This window comes from Tauraco erythrolophus, chromosome 1 (genome assembly GCF_009769465.1).
Source record: "Tauraco erythrolophus isolate bTauEry1 chromosome 1, bTauEry1.pri, whole genome shotgun sequence".
Classification (NCBI taxonomy): domain Eukaryota; kingdom Metazoa; phylum Chordata; class Aves; order Musophagiformes; family Musophagidae; genus Tauraco; species Tauraco erythrolophus.
The window spans coordinates 101,548,042-101,570,240 of record NC_141465.1 but is presented as its reverse complement, the minus strand read 5'-3'; the positions used below and the strand labels follow the sequence as shown (position 1 = coordinate 101,570,240).

General features: G+C 40.9%; 1 protein-coding gene across 4 annotated transcripts in view; it reads left to right on the top strand.

Annotated features, from left to right (window-relative positions):
• The window catches only part of ELF1 (E74 like ETS transcription factor 1), a 97,133-nt gene that overhangs the window by 61,833 nt on the left and 13,101 nt on the right, over nucleotides 1–22,199 (top strand). For all 4 annotated transcript variants that reach the window (XM_086620278.1, XM_086620301.1, XM_086620293.1 and 1 more), the window contains exons 3-8: nucleotides 2,759–2,933; nucleotides 11,098–11,205; nucleotides 11,840–12,004; nucleotides 16,892–16,975; nucleotides 20,046–20,238; nucleotides 21,344–21,811. In XM_086620278.1, the coding sequence (XP_086476404.1) occupies nucleotides 2,759–2,933; nucleotides 11,098–11,205; nucleotides 11,840–12,004; nucleotides 16,892–16,975; nucleotides 20,046–20,238; nucleotides 21,344–21,811 (1,193 nt within the window). The remainder of the gene's footprint in view (nucleotides 1–2,758; nucleotides 2,934–11,097; nucleotides 11,206–11,839; nucleotides 12,005–16,891; nucleotides 16,976–20,045; nucleotides 20,239–21,343; nucleotides 21,812–22,199) is intronic.

The following is a 22,199-nucleotide window of genomic DNA, read 5'->3' as shown; positions in this document are numbered from 1 at the left end:
TCCCCACTAAAGAATAACAGCAGCGCTGGAGATGGTTTTGCCTCTCGGAGGCCAAGTCTGTGAGCGTCAGTTGTTACAGGAGGATGGTGCTGAGCAAGAGGAATTTTTTTTACCTAGAAAGAGCTAACGTGAGGCTTATTCTAAGCATAAGCAACTCGATACGTTGCTTTAGATGCTGCAGCTATTGAGCTGATGCAGTGGCAGGGAGGAAGGAGCACCTTGCTTTGAAGATGTGACAGGGAGGCATCTGGCCGTTTGCCGATGAGTGTGCAGGAGACGAATGCCTGCATCAGACATAGACACCCCAACACCTCCACCCTTTTGTAGTCAACAGAGAGGAACAGGTATTTTTAGGGCATAATTTATCCTGTCGTAGCACAAGAGCCCTAATGCTGGGCAGGGAAATTGTGCCCTGGAAATACCTATTTTTCTCTGTTGGCTTTGAAGGAAACCAGGGGTTACTAGCCCAAGTCTAAGTGTTTGCACCACGCTATCTGAAGTTAGGTGAGGTGTACTTCACCCCTGGTGTCTGTGAGCTAGATCAGGATGAGAAGACTGAAATCGTCTTACCTGCATCTTCCCTATCTAAAACGCATCGTTTTTACCTGCTCAGAAAAATACCGAACAGGTACTTGCGAAGCTTGCAGGTGACAGGAGCCCGAGTGGTGTGTCATGTGTAATCCTTTTTAAATTTTTTTATATTGTAGTTGCATATACGGGCATACAATATATGTGACTTCATCCCAAAAGTTATATACAGTGGCATATTACTGAAATTGGGATGCTTAAACTATTTTTGTAGCATGAATTTTATCTTGGTAATGAGGCTTCAACAGGCCATTTTCCTTGTAGTTTCTGGAACATATTGTTGAAAATAAAAACCTTTTTTAATGCATGCGATATTTTATTTTTCTTCTCTCTTTACAGTACTTTATCTTTCTTAATGATTTGGCTTTTATTTAATGAAATCTATTTGTTTACTCTTGCCTGGAAGCAAATAAGATCTGGGATGTTAGGATCAGTAAACAAACAGGATGCACGACGTGAACACGATGCTTTCTGAGGAACATCAGGGACCTCTTGGCCACCAGTGGTTCTTGGTTTCTCAGCCAAAGCAAGATGAAGCCTCAGAGAGAGGTGGCCACAAAGTGTGAGGTAGAAGCTGTCTCATTATTGACTTGATAGACACTCATCATCCAGCAATGTAATCAAGAGAGCGCTTTAACTAGTCTGCCCTTTGTTCATTTTTATTGATCTTGTACCGTGTTATTCTATTTTGAAGCCCATGTTTGATAAGAATAGATAGGTTATACAGGGGTTTTTGCTTTTAGTTTTGTTAGGGGTTTTTTTGTTTGTTTAGCAGACCATCCATGATAGAAGCCCATAGAAATACTAATTTTGTTTCTTAGTTCTTCCTTTTTTCCTGATTGCCCTTTACCACAGCTATTGCTGGGACATGTTTTACAAAGCACAGAGCAATCTAAAGTGGTAATTATTGCTTTTTAAAACTTCTAATTGCACTTTCTACTTTCAGTACTTATGTTCCAGACTCTTCCATAGGATAGGCTTACTCCCATAGCTGTCGTCTGTGTTGAGCCGATAGCTCCGATACCATTTTCCATTGGTGGCGGTGTGGGTAGTGGCAAGATTGTAAGACATGAGCAATCCCTAAGCAAGCTCATAATCATGTGGTTGCGTTTTTTTTCTTGTGTGGTTAAATAAAAAAAACCCTGTGTGATCTGTGCATATCTGTGCTCTTGTGCGGAGGCTGAGACCAAATGTTTTCTCAGAAACATGTTTTAGCAACTTTTGGTTTGTTTTCTTGTTTTTAAGGTTGCCACATTGATAATGTGATTTATTTTTACAGTGATAGAGCCTTAGAGTTACACTGGACTTTCTTTGAGCCTGGTGTGCTATCATCAGCTATGACTTTGTTTCTGCAAATGACATTTTAAAAGACTCGCTTTGGAAAATACTGTGTCTGTAGTAAATGACGTTTTCTGAAAACCTCTTCCTGTTGAATGGTTGCTTTTTCAGAGAGTGTGCATCTTACTATTACCGGTCAGCTTGATTTCTGTTTTCCCAGCTGCCCCTTTTCTTCTGTATCTGATGCAAAAAAACTGTTGAGACAGAAGAATGATGTGTGAAAGCAGACTTAGGAAGGAAAGCAGGGGGGAAGTAATGTCCAGTGACTAAAGCCGTAAGAGTTAGAGAGGGAAAGTATTACTGCACGTTTGTCAAGCGCTCCCTGTTACACCCCTTACTCTTGTAGCAAGTGTCCCCTAAAATAGTGCTCTTTGACTAGTCTCTCCTGGGAAACTGTCTTGGTGCCTGTGAAAGCTTCGTCCAGTCCTGACAGCCACAGGACTCCTCCGTACCCAGCTTGACGGAAAGAGTGAAAGATTAAGGTGCTTGCAGCAAGTTGCTTGCCCAGTGTTATTGCCAGCAAAGTTTAGCATTTACTGCATTGTGTGCCACTCTTCTGTATGGTCAGCTTTGGTGCTGCAAAATCGTGTTGTGGGGTTTTACCTACTGGAGTAAAGTCAATACATTAGATACTACAGTGATACTGGCCCATAGTGGGACACTGCTGCTTGGTTTTATGTGCTAAAAATAATCTCGTTGTTTGGTACTCCCTCCTGGCAGTCTAATATTCAAGTGACGTGGTATAGGTCTCTTGAAGTATTAATCAGTAAGTGGTTTGATTTGATGTAGTCTTAACTACCATTATTTTAATTTTCTTTTTTCCACCCCCCAGCTTGGTGATCCATCTATTTTCCCTGCTGTCATCGTGGAGCATGTTCCTAGCGCAGACATCCTACACAACTACTCTGGCTTAACCTGTGTGGATGAACCTAGTGACATGATCACTGAGAGCTCTCTGGACGTTGCAGAAGAGCAAATCATAGAAGATGATGATATCACCCTCACAGGTTGGCAATAAAAACGTTTCTGTGCCATGTTTTTGTACCAAGATGGCTGTGGCTAATGATGGAAGAACAACAACAGGAAACAAAATTATGGTAGTATTGAATGCAGTTAATTCTGCACAAGACAGAGAAAATGGCATTAATACCATTAGCAGGTGGCTTGCAATCCCTGCTGCACAGCTGATAATGGTGAAGGGTTTCATCCATCATGAGAGATTAAGACAAAGTCCTGCTCAGAGTACCAACAAGATTTTTCTTTACTCTTCACAGAATTTGTATGCTCCTATCTAATTGTTGGCATGTACCTAAGTAAACGTACATACCAAAAAGCAGGAATATGCAGCTTGAGTAGATGTACTGCTTTTAGCTTCCTGAGGGTTGTGTGATTAACTGTAAAGTGTACACGTTGGCGTGACTTACTGGTGTTAAGTATGCTCAGCATAGTATTCATTTTGGATCTCTAATAATGATTAACACTTAAAATACAGATGTTCTGTGTAAATTCTGTTAGAAAGGTAGCCCCAAAGAGAAAACAAATCTCAAGATATGTCACGTTTTTTTAAAAAACAACCCCTCACTGAATACATGCGTATGAAGCATTTCTGCAGAATGAGTCTGAAAGGTGGGGTAGATACTTCACAGAGAGACGATCTGTTTCTGTGTCTTCTTTCAGCCATTAGGCTCCACACCTGGACTGTCTCCAGGGCTGGAGACAGCTTGCTGGTTTCAATCATGCTTTTGACATTATTTCCAAAAGCACACTTTGATTCAATCTTTTACCAACAAAAGCAAAACAAAAACTCGGCAAAACTTGACATGAGGAACACTTCACAGAGTAAATTGACATGAACCGTTCTCAGTAAATGGTTTTATCTGACAAATATGACTCCTTTTTTTTTTCTTAATAGTGAATTATCTGTGAACAGACTGTGACTGTACAAATAATTTCGCTCATTATTCAAGAACGTTTTACATACTTAAACATTATTTCGAGTTGAGACCTCTTGCCAACTATTCACTTGCTATTCATATTAATTATTCACACTGCAACTGGCATTTCCTCAGTGTGTCACTTAAGCGCCACTTAATGCAGCCGTGTGAATTTTCCATAGCGGATCGTTTCTATGAATCCATATTCACTGTAATATATTGTGTGTGAATTTTTACTTGCATGAGTAATTGGGAAACTCCACTTCTGTGAATGCTCTTGTTAACATTTTTTTGTTGCTGGTCACATGAGAAGGGTTTGCAAATCGCTGCCAGAGACTGAAAATATGTAATCCTTGCAACCGGTGGTGTCCAAGGGTTTCTGGGATACTTGGGAGGCAGACAATTACATTATTGTTCCCATCATCCATTGTAGTTCAAGCAAGCTGGTTTTCTTTAAAGGCAAAGTCCTTGGAAAACCGGAGCTGCCACTTTGCAGAGATGATTGTTGTGAAGGAGACATTAACTAATTATCTGTTTCACACTCTCCGTCCCGCTAGCTCCTGTGCATGCCGTGGGTTTCTTTGGGAAGGAAAGTGCCTGGTTCTGCAGTGCTGGGTGAGCCCAAGCTGGGCAGGGACCAGCGCCGCTGCCAAAGGCTCCTGCTCAGGATACACCAGCGCTGGCAGCTCAGCCCCCGGTTTCTGGCAGGGAGCCATCCTCCCTGGCTCAAGTGGGGCAGAATTCGGGGGCCCAGGGGTGCGAAAGCAACCTGTAGGAGGTGAGGAGAGGACACTGGGGAACGAGGTCCCCCGTCACCTCCCTGCCTGCTGCAGGCGAGCGTCAGCTGTGGCCGCAGCCGCCCGCTTGATCTGCAAGGCTGCCGCGGAAGAGACCCCATTCGAGCACGGCTCCCCGTAGGCTGCCTCTGAAAACGGGACTAATCGTAACTGAAATTTCCCACCTACTCTTTTTCTCAGCTGCTTTTTTTTTTTCCTTTCCTTCTTTGAAGTTCTCATCTTGATTTTATTTTTTTTTTTTAATGGGGCGTGTTTGGTCTCAACAGTGAAATGTGTTGTTTTCTTCTTTGAAGTTTGTACCAGTCTTTTCAGTCGCTTCCACGTTATGCCTTTGAGAAAGGATCAGACACTATAAAGGCTGCACTAATTCCATGTTAAAATATTCATAAGACTGAAGTTTACAGCAAAACGAAATTGAAACTGCCATCAGTTGTGGCTAAATGTTACAGAGAAATCGCTGCTTAATAAGCAGGATTTGTTTTTTTTTTAAAGTTACCAGTTTTTCAGTACTGTTTTGTGACTCCATCAGATATTAAGCTTCTCTTTTCTCCTAAACTAACAGAAATTAGCAGTAGGTCACCTGAAATTGAAGCAATTGGTTTTTAGGGATCTGTCCTCAAAATGGTAGATAGTGGTACGTTTTTCCATCTGTAGGATGTAGTTTCAGCCCTTCAAAACCACAGCTATAGCACATGGGTGATTACTTACCTATAGTATAAATTATAAACTGCAGAAAACTGTAAGAACAGCATCTGTTTCAGGTGAAACCCTACTGAAAGATGGCTAACCAGCTTTTTAGTTACATTAATACCCATGTTTTAATTATTTTATGATGAATAGGCAGACTTGTCTTATCACTGTCTTTTTAAAAAGCACTTCCCTGGAGAAACTACGATGGCAATTTATATGGTCAGTTTGTTGCCAGTATTACGGGACTTTACATGATTAACCATCATGTGGTAAAGGGTGATTAAAAAAATAAACGGGAGCATTTGGCTTTGAATGAAGTTTTATCTCTAAAGGGAATACTGAAATGTTTTTTTTTCCTCTGAAAAATATAGGGGATAATGTTTTGTGCAGAATAAATTCTAGGCCAACTTGTCAGATGATACAATTTGCTACACTTTATTTACCTTCTTAATGTAACTAATTACACTTAAAAGATGTGTACGAAGGAGGAACTAATGGATTATGTAATATCCTGAAAACCATTTTAAAAAAATTATTATTTTTTTAAACTTGGCCAGGTCTGGCCAGTTTAATTTAGAGAAATAAAAGTTAATCAAACGCTGCAATTTTGCAGTTCACCTGTTCCGGTGGTGTTTTGATGGGATGGAGGAAGCAGCTGCAGTGAGACAGTTTATAGGGATGAGGGAGGAGAGACAGAAAATTTGCCATTAGATGCCCCGTGCCCTAGTTTGAATTGGGAGCATGGAAGTGTGCATCTTCATAGATCGATGATGGTGCTTAATGACCAGTTCAGAAGTTATTTTACAGCGTTGGGAAGTTTAGTAGCGTTTAGCTCATACGTTTGGTGAAGCTCCAGCATTTCTGGCACAAGCCAAGCTGCTCAGGTAGGAAAACAAAGGCAAAGAGATGTTAGGTGCTGCAGTCCCACCTAAACCTAACAAACCTTCGGTGGTCACTTATGATGCTACAAAGAAATCCAAAGGAGGAGTTAGGTGGAAACAGAACCTCATAGCATTAATCTGTGAGGATTTTTAGTTGACAAGATGCCAATAGAACAAAACAAAACAACAAAAACAAAAACAACAACAAAAAACCCCAAAACAAAACAGGGTACAGTTTCAACAGTTTCAATTACTTCGTAAAGAAATTATTCACTGCTGCATGTAGCATCTGGTTAAAAACAGTGAGGGTTTTCCGCATAGCTCCCCAGTGAGATAATTTTCGTTACAAATTTTAAAGCGTTATTTAAAAAGGAAAATGAAGGGTGATACGTAGGTCTCCTGAAATACCTGCACTCTTAAACTCTGTTTACCAGTGTCAGTTAACAGTCAGCTCAGAGTTGATATTAAAAAGCAAAGCAATTGCTTAAATTTATCAGCCAGCTATTGTGCAAAAGGGGGCTCAATCCATGTTTAATGGATCTTTTTCTATTTTTAACAACTTCAGATTTCCTCTCATGATAGTTTGAGACTCCGTGGTCCCTGTTTTTGCCTGTAGTAAAACCAGCAGTGAATTTCGAGGCAGCTGTGACTAGCACAGCCCTTGTCTTGGCCTGGACGAGGACTCGTGTTGTCTGCTCTCCGGAGTGGCCGGCCACTGGGGAAGCGACAGGAGCAAGGTGGGACTGCCAAAAGCAGCATAAAGCTTTCAAAAACAGAGACCAGGCAGGAGTAGGGAAAGCAGGACTTTGGACTGAGGCGGGGAACTTCCAGCGTGAGGCATGGTTTCTTTCTCCAGCGGGTGAGAAGAGCAGAAGGCTGTGTTGGGGCAAGCCTCGTGCTAAAGGTGAGCGCTGATTCATCGGGAGCCTGGATTCGCAGTAACTCGGCTGTAAGTGACGTGCAAATACAGAGGCTTACATTTGTGGCTTGCTCACATAAACAAGAACTTGTAGAGTACCCTGGGAAAAAGTGAAGTTTCTTTTGGGTGTGGTTTTCCATTTTTCCCTCCCTCTTTTTTCCTTCTTACTCCCTTTCCGTTTTTCCTTTTGCCTTTTCCCTGCTCTTTTTTTCCCCTCTCCCCTCTCCCCTCTCCCCTCTCCCCTCTCCCCTCTCCCCTCTCCCCTCTCCCCTCTCCCCTCTCCCCTCTCCCCTCTCCCCTCTCCCCTCTCCCCTCTCCCCTCTCCCCTCTCCCCTCTCCCCTCTCCCCTCTCCCCTCTCCCCTCTCCCCTCTCCCCTCTCCCCTCTCCCCTCTCCCCTCTCCCCTCTCCCCTCTCCCCTCTCCCCTCTCCCCTCTCCCTCTCCCCTCCCTCTCCCCTCTCCCCTCTCCCCTCTCCCCTCTCCCCTCTCCCCTCTCCCCTCTCCCCTCTCCCCTCTCCCCTCTTCCCTCCTTCTTTTTCTTCTGTCCTTTTTCTCTTCTTTCTTTTTTCCTTTTTTCCTTCTCTCTCTTTTCCTTTTTCCCCTCTTTATTTCCCCCTTCCCCCCCTTTTTTTTAACATTTCTATGTATTTAAGATAACATTTGAAATCTGATGCTTCTCAGAAATTACCTCCACCACCGCCATTATTCCAACTGTGACTTTGCCAAAGTATATAACAAATAAGCTATTTCATCCCAATTCTTCTTAAATTTGTGACTGTATCATAACAGTGATTGGAATACCCTTTTGCAACATTAAGAGAAAAACTAAAATAAGAGACACCAACTTGCCTTTTGTAGTTGAAGTGGTTATCTCCAAGCACTGTCTGAAGTCGTGATGTGAATTAGCGTCTTACTGCTAGTAGGACGGAGAGGTGGTGCTTGATGTCCTCTGTGTGGTACCCCACACCTTGTTTGCATAGCTCCTGAGTTCTCAAAATTCAACTTGCTAACCCAGCAAAATCCCAAAAACTTCTTTTCAATCTTTTTATAAAACTGAATTGTCTCACTGCGTGATCAAAAAAGTGTGAAGCCTGGCTTGCGTTAAGTCGCAGGAGTTTGGATGATGAACCAGGGGCAGAGATGGGAGGGAGAACCACAGCTCTTGTTTTTTCAGCAGTAGGGAAATACTAATTTGGCTCAAAACACCTTGTGAAGTCACCTTCTACGAAGAGGCTTGAAGGGTGTTACCAAGGGCATTAATGTGGTTAAGAAACTTGTTTTTGCCATTCTGTGTCTGTGGATAGACAGATAGTTGGCGCTCCTTACATTTTTTGTGAGCATCCAATTATATTAATTTCTATGTTTATGTTATTTATATGACTATTATAAGTTCCTTTCATTAGTCCTGGATACGCGTGGTTGACTTCCAGCCACGTGATGTAACAGTGATGTAAAGCTGGCAATCTCTGCCTCCACTGCTGTTACTCGGAGTGAAGAATTGACTCTGCTCCGTCACCTCAAAGCAAGCGGACGAGTTTACTCCTCGTACAGCTCTCACCAGGGAAGGAGCAAACAGCGGCTGCTCCCTCCTCCCCACCCGCAGCACTGAGGACCAGGGGCCACCACCTCTGGCTTCTAAATTGTGTGGCAGCGTGAACCAGCCCCACTCGGAGGCTTCGGCTGAGCTGGGTGGTGGCAGGTTACCTTCTTGTCCATTCAGACAACGTCAGAACTGCTGACAGCTACGCTGGCAGTGCTGTGTGCCGGTATTTAGGGTGATGTCCTTATTGTGGTGTTCATTGTGATCGTAGATGATGATATGGAAAGTTTCCATCCAGATAAAACTTAGAACTAGAAGTGATGAAGTCAGCACTGCTAGGCCAAGCACAGGCATGTCTGCGGAGTGCACAGGCTGCTCTTGGTTCAGTCTCCTCCTCAGCTAACCAGGCATTCCCTAGGAATGCTGTTTGGCTGTTGGGGATGAGATGCTCTGTGACAGAGCTCCTGAGCCTGCAAGTTGCACGACAAAATTGTCAGTGGTTTGCTGCCCCATCTCGCTCTATGGCTTCCCAAGCCAGGACTGTAGTCTGTACTCACTGCCTCCCCTTGTCTCTTCATGCTGTTCACCCCCCCAACTCTGTGCTTCTCATTTCTTAAGTTTGTTGGGAGACATGAACCAGAAGGTGCAGGTTCTGAACTGGCTGAATGTCTGTGCAAGACGTGGGTCCTGTGGACAACGGGGCGAGTTGCTGGGTGGGTTAGGGGTTCCCAACGCCTGTCTGTGCTTTATTCTGTTTTGGTGTGAGCCTGTGACACTTGGGGCATGGCAGGACTAAGGTCAAGAAAAAATCCAGAAGGTGATGAGGCTTCTCCTGAGTTCCACATGCTGCCTGTAAATCACAGCTGGGTGGAGGAGGTTGGGCTGATGCGTGAATGTCTGCATTCATCTTTGCCCTCTCCTAATGATAGGATTGCTGAAGCTGTAAACATTTGGGGTGAAACTTTTTTTTTTGATTGGTTGATTTTTTTCAATTATGTGATTGTTTAGTGCTAGTGGGCTGGGTGCTTTGTTGTTACCGTGATTTTTTTTTTTTTTTTTTTTTAATAAGTGTAGAAGTTCTGCTTTCTGGCATAAACCTCTTGCTTTTATGTGAAGAAGAAATGTTCCAAGGTCATTGTGTTTCGTGGTGCATTTTTGCTTGCTCTGTCAGTCAGTCTGTCTCCTTTTTTTTTTTCCTCCCTTCTTCTTTTGGTGACTGCTCCACCCAAAATTCCTCAAAGCTAAACAGTGAGAAAGGGTGTGAAGCTGACTCATTACTGGAATGAGAAAGTAACCAAGGTTTGTTGGTGTCCTAGGGAGGGGAATACTAAAGCAGCTTTTGTACCGCTTTGATAGGTGCAAGAAAATTCCCCAACATAGCTTCAAATTCGTGTCAAATTTCACAAGGAAACCTGTCCCGTGCATTTCCATCTAACAAAGAGTAATTTCTAAATGAATGTGTTAAACAGTTCTAAAGGTTTACAGTAGCAGGTACTGGAACTAACATCTAACTTATTTGTTGTGCTACAATTATTTGGAAAAAAATCCTCTGGCAAGGTACTCCTCCAGTCAAACCAATATTATCTTCTTGGAGAGCTGTTATTTTGCAAAATGATACTTTATTGGATTTTTTTGGTGTGTGGCTTTAGATGACCTTAATTATAAATTAATGCTTAAGAGCTTTGGATTTGTCTAATGACAACCCTCATGAGATTGATGAGGGATTGTCTAGCAGTCAAAATCTTTTAGAAGTTTGCCAGCCCTCTGTATTGCTTTTTATGTTTTATGTTTGCTTTCCAGTGTGTTCCTGGAGCCTGCGCTGTTAGCCCTACCTGTAATCCCCATGGATTTGAATGATTTAGGATTCAGTTACACCTTTAGGTCATATACTCCCTAACAGAAGTTGAGGAATATTTTCTTGATTGTCCTCCAGGTGAAATGACAGGATATTTTTGACAAGCATCTCTTAATTATGGAATTCACTTCCTTTGGACCATCCTAAGAAGAAATGAGCAATGTTGTGGGTTTTTTTTAAAGGATACTATCTGGATTATTGTTTGTGGTTGTAATATTTGTTAAGGTTCATGGTTCATGTTGTGTTTTACTGCATGTGCTTGATCAGTAAAGAGGGGGATTAGAAAGATGTGGCAGAAACAAAGGGCTTGTGTTTGTTTTGTTTTGGGTTTTTTAATATGTACAATCTGAGAATTGTAGTGTATTAAATAAATGAAATTATGGCAGTGTTCATTTTCTCCCCAGCTAACCTGTTACTACTCATCTAGTAGAAGAGGACTATGTTTACCACTTCTTTTTTTTCCCAAGAAATGAAATAGGAATAAATGTCATGTTAAGCTTTAAGTTCAGTTTGTAGCTTGTTAAGAATTAATTGATTTTTCTCTCTTGCTTTTTAGTTGAAGCATCTTGTCATAATGGAGATGAAACAATGGAAACAATTGAGGCTGCTGAAGCACTTCTCAATATGGACTCCCCTGGTCCTATGATGGATGAAAAAAGAATAAGTAAGTTTTTTATGAAAGCAGATGCAGTTTGTATTTGCCTTGTTTATTTGTGAAAGAATGAGGGATTCAGTGCAGCACGGTTGTATGTAATTTGTAAGATTATTTTGTTTCCAGGTAGATTTTACATACATAGTTTGGATATCAGAAATCTAGTGTTGCATGCAATGAAGGATTTCATTGCCATGCCAGAGGTGAACAGGTAAGAAAAGAATCAAAAATTACAGAGGGACGATGTGAATGAAGTTGGGTGGTTCAGATTGCAGTGTTTCATTTGGCTGATAGAGGATTAGCCTGTTTGTCTTGCCAAGATAAAAGAATATACATTTGTATCTGCAGATCGCTTTAAATATGAATAAAAATTTGTGATCACCAAATAATTGTGCTTTTTGGAGGAGGGGATTATATAATTAAATTGCTCTATTGTAATACTGCTTCTGCTATGTAAAATGTTGTGGACGGATTATTCTATTATGAACTAGTCTTCTCTCTCCTGAAAGCTTTAAGTGTCATAGTTTTTCTATGTTTTCATTTTATTCTATGTTTAAATTTTTGCTGTGTAAAACAAAACAAAAAAAAGGCTTTTAAAAGTCCTTGTGGCTGTGTGAAAATATTCCTGTTGTCCCTTTCCCTTAAGCAACTATGTTTGGTACGACTGAAGACGATGATATGGTGGCTCCTATTACACACGTGTCAGTCACGCTTGATGGGATCCCAGAGGTAGTGGAAGTTCACCAAGCCTCAGACCGTTACGCTGAATCACCAGAGACTCCAGAATTTGAACAACCAAAGAAGAAAAAAGGTAAGATGCTACTGGAGAACAGTGGCATGGAGTAGGAGAGCAGTGGGTGGCATGCTCGCCTCCCCTGTGGGTGTCTGGAACCGTTCTGGGTGTCAGGTCAAAATAACTGAGTGGGCTTAGCTAGAAATACCGAGAAAGTGTTTTCTTACTGGGTAGTGTGAGCACAGATACTGGTGCTTAGACACTGATGATGTTGGAGAGGTAGCAATGGTGGGTTATCCCACAGGAAACATGAATCTCTGCTTGTTGCTATTTACAGTTTCTTCTTCAGAGCACAATTGCAATACAAACTATAGAGCTTTTGTTACTGTGAATCCTGAAGTAATTAGCTCTTACTTAGCTTCAAGTGAAGATACTTGATCTGTTCAGAATATGGGATGAGAATGAGGAGGGCTTTTTAGGTTTTCTTGAATATGAGTGGTTTAATTTTATTTTTTTAAAATAGCTGCATGCTACAGTAAGCCTTAGTCCCATTTGTGGTAGGTAACATTTACACAGTATCCGCTGAGTGAAGTTCCATTGGAGTCGGTGCTGTGCAAAAGAGTAATGAAGTGGTGTTAGACCTTCTGGTCTGGTTTTCCCACCCTGCTTAAGCCTGAACTCCATCAGAGGTCCTGAAGCTGATGTTTAGAGGGGAAGAGTCATGCAGCACAGGCAGATGTAAGGTGCTGTTGCAACAAATTAAAAAAAAAAAAGAAAAATAAACCAAGAGAATTACATTTCTGAAACTAATCCTGGGGCTCAGTCAGAGCATGAGGACTCAGACTGGTTCCCCTTGTGAAATAAAAGCCTTCCAGAACAGGGCTCCTGCTACCCAGCCATATTCCTGCTGAACAAGAGATCATTTTTGCTGCTACTTTCATATGTTGGGAGTCATTATCTATGAGAGAGAGCATTTTGGCCTGTGGAGACCCTGGGGGAGCCTCTTGAGCCCCGCGTGTGTCACAAGGTCTGGTAGGGATGGGTGTGGGTCAGGAAGTCTCCGATTCCCGTAAGAAAGCTGAACTGAAACCGCTGTGGAGGAGAGCTTTACCAGCAGCTGCCCCCAAGAGTGCTGCTGGGGAAACTACCATGCTGTGCACACTACTATGAGATAACCAACCGTAAGAGGATTTTAAACAGTTTTCTGGTTTTGTTCTTTTCTTCTTCTTTTTAATGTTGGCTGCTGTGTGGGTCAAAACAAGGAGCTGTTGTCTGCCAGACATTTAACCTCTTTGGCTTGATGCTTTCATACCCTCTTTCGTGTTGTGCTTCTGCTTACTCCCACTCCTTCCTCCTCCTTAGCTGTAGGTTAGAAAACCAGTTGCTTCACAGCAAACCTGTGTGTTTGTTTCTGACAGCTACATCAGATGGAAAAAATACTAGGAAAGATGCATCAGCTCAGTGTTTCAGTAACTACTCGTTTTACAGAGTTTGAGGCTTCATGAGTTAGATGCTATGGTCTGAGTGATGTTGAAGTGTTACTTCAAAATGTCCAGTGATTTGTAAGACAATGGTGTGCAACAATTGCTGCAAAACGTTACTTGATTTTGTAGTGCACTGTAGGATGACGTGCAGTGTGTGGGTGAAGTCCATTTGGTTGGTTTTGTTTTTTCGTGTTATTTTTGTTGTTGTTTTTTGTTTAAAGTGTAATCTGTTTCCCTTCCTTTGGTCAATTTTGTGGCACTGCAAAGGACCATGGTCATTTTCCCCTGTCTGTACCACTCGTGATTTTATAGACTTATAACATATGTAACCCTTCAGCTAAACTTACAGGGTTGCATTGTGCAGAGCATTGCCGGTTAAATGAGCCAGAATGGCACTGCCAAGTAGAGCTTCTCCAAGAAAACGTTCTCCAGAAGTGATGGGGTGATTTCACTTCCTTTCCTTGTGGGCCTTATTGCTGCAGCAGGAGAGCTGTATCCACCCATCTGCTCAACTCCAAACCTGCGTTCAGCATGATGTTTGTACTCACGAATGCCTGCGCACTGAGCTGCTGAACTATGGAGCAGAAAGGCAGGGAAAACAAAGGGATATCAGTGAAAGAAACTTGGAAATTTGCTGTACTGATACCTTCAGTCCTATTTTTGCTATGGGAAGTATCTGGCAGTAGGTGGTTACATAAGTTATATACACATTATATTTTAAATATATACTGTTTATTATATTTTTACATATGTTTTTTAAACAAAACCCATTAAAAACAGTGCAAGAAAATGTATTGAACTTTTTCTGGTCTGGTATAAAATATTTAATCAGGATGAGCATCTCACTTTCTAAATATCACATTAATTTGTAGTGTGAAATTCTAACCTGAAGTGTTTTTGCAACCATGGAAATAGGAAAGTGGAAATACCAATTATAAATTCAATTAGCTGTGCAAAATTACGGTAGCCCCACATAAGGCTTAGCTCTTGCACATTTTTCATCCTTCCTCTTTGTAAAATTCTCTCCTAAAAAGGAATATAGTGATGTACTCTGAAAGGTAACAAATTCATGCTCTATTGAACCAAAGGAGGAAGCGTGCTAATGCTTAATGTGTGTGCTTTCAGAAAATACCTTCTTTTAATCAAAGGAAACATACCTCGTGTGTCTCTGTTAACTGTGGTTTCGATGGTATCAGTCAGCACCTGGAGATTATAGCTTGCAGTGTAGTCTAAACCCATCCTCTTGAGTATCTCCAGCCTAGATACAGAGCAGTAACATCAATACCTTTCTGTAAATGAGTTTCGTGTTCTTCATTGATTTCTAATTTTGGGTGGTTTTCTGATAGAGGATTGTCCAGATAGGTTGTCCTGAAGTAGCCAAGGCTGAGGTAAGAGAGCCTAGAATTGCTGTAGCAGTAGTATTCCTATTTAGCAGCCTAGGTTATCCCTAATTAGAAGTGTGTAAATTTATATGTGATTGGTACTTAAGTTTCCCAAGGTTGACGAGCAGTAGTTCAGTCATGACCTAATTGAGCCCTCATCCACTTCATTTTCCTTTAAGACCTGATCTCATTTGGACACAAGGTAATAAATGACATCAAAATAACACTCCCTGCTCTTTAATGGCATACTTTTACACCTGCGCAAGAGGAGAGATGAGATGAGCACCCAGCAGAGCCTTCCCATGACACAACTCTAAGAGGAGAAAAACACTTAGCCAAAGTTACCCTGAGGAACTTCTTGTGCAGTAGAAGCTGATCTATACAAGAGTGACTTCATCTAGACGTTTTAGGGAAAACAGACATTTCTGCAGCCAGTAATGGTGAGTGGAACAACGCTGCTAAAAATATACTCCAGTAGTTCTTTATCCTTTCATGTAATGATACATGAGGAAAAAAAACCACAACAATATTGGAAAGGAGGAAATCCTATGTCTTCGTTCAAACCAAGGAGGACATTACTGGCCAAGACAATGGCTGAATTGTGTGTCCCATCCTCAGACTTGAATCCTGTCTGAATGGAAGCAAGAAAATTAGAGGACTCCAGGCACTACTAGAGTTTCCTCACTGTAGCACTCTCAACTAGCTATCCCTCTTCCCCCATGCCCTGTCAAAAAGAGAGAAAGAAAAAGGTGCAAAGGTGGATTTAGCAAGACTGCTAATGTTAACTGGTGAGTGCTCAAGGCAGTGTTTCTTGTGACTTCTTTATAGTTTCCTGGAAGTCTAGTAGAAAGCAGACAGTGCAGGCTGGCACTGAGCATTTTTTTTCAGAACTAGTGAAAAACCCTCACTCTTACTTTGCAGAAGAGCCATTTCCTTACTAAAGCAGCCTCTAAAAACAAAACCAAAAGTGGAATGTCTTAGTGTGCAGGATTGCACAGGCCTATTGGTCTTGCCTCTGTAGAACATAAACTCTTAGGAAAAGCAATAAATAGAGAAAAAGAAAAATATTTTTCTTTATATCTTAAATTATTAAAGTAAATGATTTGGACTAGAAATATGTTTCTCTGAGTCTTGTGTCTGCTTGGTCTATTCTGCCTCTCAAAAGAGCAAAGGTAGTACGTGAATAACTTAGGTATTGTCAGTGTACTAAGGGGTCACTGCAAAACCTGGTAAGAGAAGTTTTTATTTCCTAAGAAAGTTCTGAAGGTTTCTGATTAATTACATTACCTGTAAAAGCTGCTGTTGCAGGGAATGAGGACTAATAATGGAATAGGTTCAAGGTTTTATATTGAAAAGTACTTCAGCATTTTTTATTCCACTTATGTTTAAGTAGTTGATTTCTCAACATTTTCAAATGAATGCTCTTCATTTTTGTCATCAGTTGTAACTAATTTCTTCCTTTCAGTCTTCCTCACCAGATAAAGCCACTATACTTATGACTATAAAAACTGGTGGTTTTTTTCAGAGCCTGTTTCTGGTTCTGCGGTTCTTAACAAACAAACAAGTAGCTTTCCCTTACCTGTAGCCACTGTTGAGAAAGGTGTAAAAGACAGTAGAACTGGAAAATATTTTCTTCACATGACAATGTAGTCTGCTGCTGTCAGTGGAGACTTCCAATCTATTAAACAAGCAGATAATCTTGTTTTATCCCTAAATTCCATTTTGGTGATGAGTGAACAAGATAGTGCTCTGTATTTTATCTAGCTTTTCCTGTTTAAGCTGTTGCCTACAGTCAATAGCTTGTTCTCGTCATCCATTCTAAGTGCTCTTAAGAGTACCTAAAAAGCCACAGAAATTTTTCAAGGTGCATGGACTTTGGAAAAGTGAGCATAATCTTTACTGGAAGTACTCGTAAGAGTATAGAGCGCCTTATCTTGCTGTAGAAATTGAAAAAGTTCAGCAATTTCTAAGCTCCTAACTTACTAGAAATTGAATCCTCTCTGAATTGGGGAAACAAATATCTTCCCTTTTTAGGTCCTTGTTCTTTTTTATTTCCTTTTTTTTAAGCTGCAGTTTGACTTACTGGTGGTTTATTTCAGGGAAGAAGCCGAAACCATCTCGTCCCGAGTCCCCTACTACAACTCCAAACATATCTGTGAAAAAGAAAAACAAAGATGGAAAGGGTAAGTCAAAGAGTTGTCACTGAAGTTTTTAAAAGAACATTGCTTCTGAGTGACCTGTAACAAGAAAACATTTTTGATGTGAAAAGAAAACGTTGACTAATTTTCTTGTGATGTAAAACCGAGTCTTATGCTCAGGGGTAGTTACCACCTCATCTTAAGGCAAGTAGAAAATTTGTGCATGAGATTTCTTGGTGAAATACCCAGTTCCTAGGGAGAGTAACATATTTGTCACTTTGGTAGCAAGGGTTCTTGGAAACTCTTCAAGCTTCCACAGAGGCTGCTGTGTTCTGAGTGAAGTCTTGGGGAGCGCTTTGCATTGTATTTGGGTTTCTTGGGCTGTGGTTATTTTGACAGATGATCTTTGAAAACGTTTTCCATCTGTGTCTGTCTTAAGCCTGCATGAGGAGCTAATCAAGGCTGCCAGTTTGCAGCAGGAAACACCAAGCCCTAAATCTTGAGGAAACCTAATGCAGCTTGAAGACTTGGGCAGAAAACTTGCATTTTTGATACTTCTTTCATTCCTCCTGTGCTTAAAAGGAAGACAGAAAACAAATACCGTGTAACCGATACAATAAACCATTTCCTCCAGACTGAACTGTTCGGTAGCGCCTGTCAGTTTTGTCAACGACTCCATTGCTTTGCTGTCGGGTCCAGCACCCGCACTCGTGCCCGGGCTGGCATTTGAATGTCAGCCTGATGCCCTGGCCCCCCACTGAGTTCTGCTGTGCTCAGCCAAAGCTGAAAATGAGTCTCCTCTGTATCATCACATCAGCCTAGAGACTGACGTGCTTGCATGCCGTGCAAGATTTGCCAGGACAGAAGCCCAGCCAAACCTGGAAGGTGATGGTGTAAGAATGTCACTCTCTTGAAATCAGAAAAATCGCTACACTGACAAATGAATATGATTTTTTTTTTCTTTTGAAGAGGGATTTTCTGCAATAACAGGAAATAAAGACCTGTTTGCAAGCAATAAATATTTAACAGGTTAATGCCAGGAATTTTGAGTATGCATTGTTTCTGCTTTTTTTCTTTAATTAAAACCTAATTTTTAAGTAAAAGTGAAAAAAAGTATCAGAAGATCCTCCAAGTAGTGCTCAAATGAAGTAATAGAAGATATCAAACAACTAGCCACAAAATTAAAAGGCAGAAGAGTCTAATGTTTCTGTCGATGATAGCAAGGATACACCGTATTTCACATTTGTCCATTGTTACAAAATTGCTAATTCAGAAGGAATTAAAAAGGAGCGTGTTGCCTGAAACCACTGCCTATTACGAAAAAAGCTACCACAAAAGCATTTGTACCATTTTGAGGAACATAGAATTGAAGTAAAAGAGATATTAATACAACTGGCCATGGCAGGGAAGCAGCTAGAAAATCTCGAGAGTTGCCTGGCTCTCAGTATCCATGGTGTTCCCCTGAGGGGAGCATGTATGCTAAAATACCAAGCCCTCCATATAATTATTTGATGCAATGCATGGATAAAACTGAATTTTTCTACATATTTCTTCTGCTGTGACTCAGAGGAGGTTAAAAATTCTGCTTGTGAGTAAAGCAGACATGATTTTCGCAGTGAATCCTTTTCACAGTGGTTTTCACTGGCTAAGCAGTGACAAATTTTCAGATTGCCTTGATGCAGCTCAGCATTTTCAGTCTAGACTACAACAAAAGCACCCTGGATTAGATGGTAAGTGGCTAGGAATGCTCTCACTTACGGCTGACGTTGAGTCTTGCCTAAGCAGTCTTAACCTTTGCCATCAGGCTGTCCAAAGGCAAACAGACTGACCATTTTATGTGAGCTGGGAGACGTTTGCTGCAAAGGCAGTGTTTTTTCTCTAGGAATGTTCACTTTTCAAGTTTTCACCTGCTGAAGGAGCTGCTAAAATTTTATACTGCCAGTGCTGAGGACTTAGCTGAATGTTTGCAACATACAGATGACAATACAGTAGTAAGGGAGTTTTAATTTGTAAGACACCTCCTCTTGTTGAAAAAAGTTCAGAGTGGTGGCTATTAAAATTGAAAAAACTACAGGGTTATATTGAAGCTAAGAAAGGAGATCCTGTCACCTTCTGATGCACTGGGCATCATTTTTTGTGAAACCTAAGAAATCTGCACACGCTTTCCTTGCTGTGTTTCTGCACAACTACTTGTGAGAGGTGATACTTTCATACAAGAAGTTTTTTCTTCCTTTCTCAGGCTAACAACATATCACTGAGAAGCTTATGTGCAGCTTCAAGTGTCTAAAAGAACATTAGACACCGAAAGCCTTAAAAAAAGCAGGGAAAAGGATCTCATTAGTTATACGAGTTTAGACTCCTTAAATGTGCTTTTGTAAAAAAAGAATATGCAAGTTTTGTAGTAGTTTTAAGTACTCACAATCTGTAATTTTAATACTGTTTCTTTATATGTGGTAAACACTGAGCAGATGTGATGTATTTCCATATATGTGTTTGTGCCTGCTTGTTTGTAAAATGAAATTCGAACGTTGTCTACCAGCAAGTGCAAGTGTTCACTGGATTAAAAAAAAAAAAATTCTGAACTTTATTCTTGAAGATTTGGCTACCTCAACATATGCCACTGAATGCCTCATATAAATCTAATTGTTAAAAGTAAGGATTTTGTTTGGCCTTTTAAAGGATTATAACACTCACCTCACTTCAGCAAAGTATTTAAGCAAGGATTTAATTTCCAGTATTTTCAGAGAATGGACCTGAACATGTTTGTATTTGAGAAAAAGCAATAGTGACTCCTTCTGTAACTGGATTATGCAGGAGAGAAGTGTACACATGGGAGACTAATGCTGGCTAAGATCGGTGGTTGGAACAAGGTGACTGTGGGCTGACTGACTCTGTAGGTTACAGACAGTGGCTAGGGCATTTGGGCACCCAGATTACAGTAACTAACAGGAATCTCTTCCCATGCCCTTCCGTCACTATTTCCTCACCGTGTTGATATATTACAATGTATTTGTAAAGATACCAGCTCCTTAATTTTTAGATTATTTACATCATTAATAAAATATGGTCAACTAATTTATTTTTTTTTCTGTGCCCTGAAATACTTTTATTTTAGGAAATACAATTTATCTCTGGGAGTTCTTACTAGCACTGCTCCAGGACAAAGCTACGTGTCCTAAATATATCAAATGGACTCAGAGAGAGAAGGGAATTTTCAAACTGGTAGATTCCAAGGCTGTGTCCAAGTTGTGGGGAAAGCACAAAAACAAACCTGACATGAATTATGAAACAATGGGTAGAGCTCTCAGGTATGTACATTTTTAATAATGGTCTGGTTTTGTTGCCTTAGTGTTTGCATGCATTAAATGCCTCGTCTAATTTGTGTAAGAACAGTAAAGAGGTAGTACTCTATCAATTTGGGAAATGAAAAAGTTATTTCAGCCTAATAAATAAGCTGACTAAAAGTAATCCTTACTAACCTCAACCTCAGATCATTAGCTCGGATGTTTTCAGTGCTGCTGCAAAAACTGCATCTTCACAGTCAGCCATAGACAAAGTAAGAGACTGAAGACTCCAAGTGGGGCAAGCCTTTTCCTTAAAATTTTATTCTTCTTTCTCAAAAAAAATCCTAAACTCAGGTGTATTAATGAAATTATTTCTACCTGTTGCAAATGATTCCATTTCCAGTGGAAGAAACAGTTTTAGAATTCAGGTCTGGATGCGCTTCTCTGAATTTGTGTGTACAGGCAGTTTTAAAACATCTTATCATGTGCCTCTGCCTGTGAGGCTGGGATTTTTCTCATGCATAAAAGGCTGTGCAAAATAAGCAGACATCCACAAAGCTTCACTCTTACCTGCTGATTGAAAATAGTCCGACTGAGCAGCTACGCATTTCTTTTCATTTTCCTTCACCCCTCACCTCGGTGTGTGTAATTTCGAATTGTCATATTAATTTGTAAATGTACCAGAAGGAACGCTCTCCTGTCCTGCGCCCTTTGCTTTCTTCTAGCTAAAATGTCTGCCTAGGCTTACTGGTGAGTAAGCGTGAAGTCAGGTATCTGAAAGAACTGTATGAGTCAAGAGGAGAATTGCAAGTTTCGCACAAGTTTTAAAGAGTATGAGTTGATAGCAGAGCTGCCAAGTCACGGAGTTCTCTTTCTCCTCAGAGTTGTCTGAGGTTGAAATTAAAAGGTGACAAGAAATACCAGTAAAAGAAAGTTGTTTGAGGAAAAAATACGCTATTAAATTGGCCAGTCCTTTATAATGAAGAAACTAGGCACTTAAAATATTAAACCTTAAACTTCTGCTTGCTACTGCTGGTTCTATTTTCTGGGGATTTTGTTGCCTTTTGTTTGTTTGTTTGGGTTTTGGTAAAAAGCACTGTGTAACTTGATGTCTGTACACTTTAAACAGATACTATTACCAAAGAGGAATACTGGCTAAAGTAGAAGGTCAGCGCCTAGTATATCAATTTAAAGAAATGCCAAAAGATCTCATTTATATAGATGATGAAGATGCAAGCCCTAGCAATGAATCGTCAGATTCAACTCTGCTCTCAACTCCTGTGGCCAGTAGAAACCAGTCAAGCAGATCTAGAGCATCTGCAAACACGGGAACAAAGGGAGGATCGACCACAGTGCTAAAAACAGGAAACTCAAAGCCTGCTAAGCTGAAGGAGCACATAGAAGTTGTACAACAGCAGACACCTGGCTTGACTTCAGAAGTTTTCAGGACAATGCAATCTCCCCAGCCAGTACATCCCACTCAGCTTTTTCGGACAGTTCACGTAATGCAGCCATTGCAGTCCCTCACGGAAGGACATGCAGCTGTAACCAGTAGTGTTCCGGATGAAACATTAAATCCCTCGGTTCAGAATATAAGGTAAGAAAATGTACAGAAAATAAATGTATGAATAATAATAAATTCACTAGATGATGGCTAGATAGACTAGATTCTTTGCTGTGCTTCAAAAACATTGCTCGTCTGCCAGTTCAGTTGAAGTGAAACAGTGCCTTTATGGCTGATCCTAGGAACTGGGAGTTACTACAGCATACTGTGACGTGCACGCTCATAAATGCTCTGTCTTTAGTGGAGCAAAGTGCATCTTTCCTGTGGTATCAGGCCTGAGGCAAATCCTTTAGAGAGAAAAAATACACACCTTTTCTTTAAAATTGTTGTCATCAGTTGTATCCCACAACAGAGGCTGTATTTTCATGGCTCTGCTTTTTCACTGACTGTTTGGTGTCTTCACTTTTGGAATTATACATGG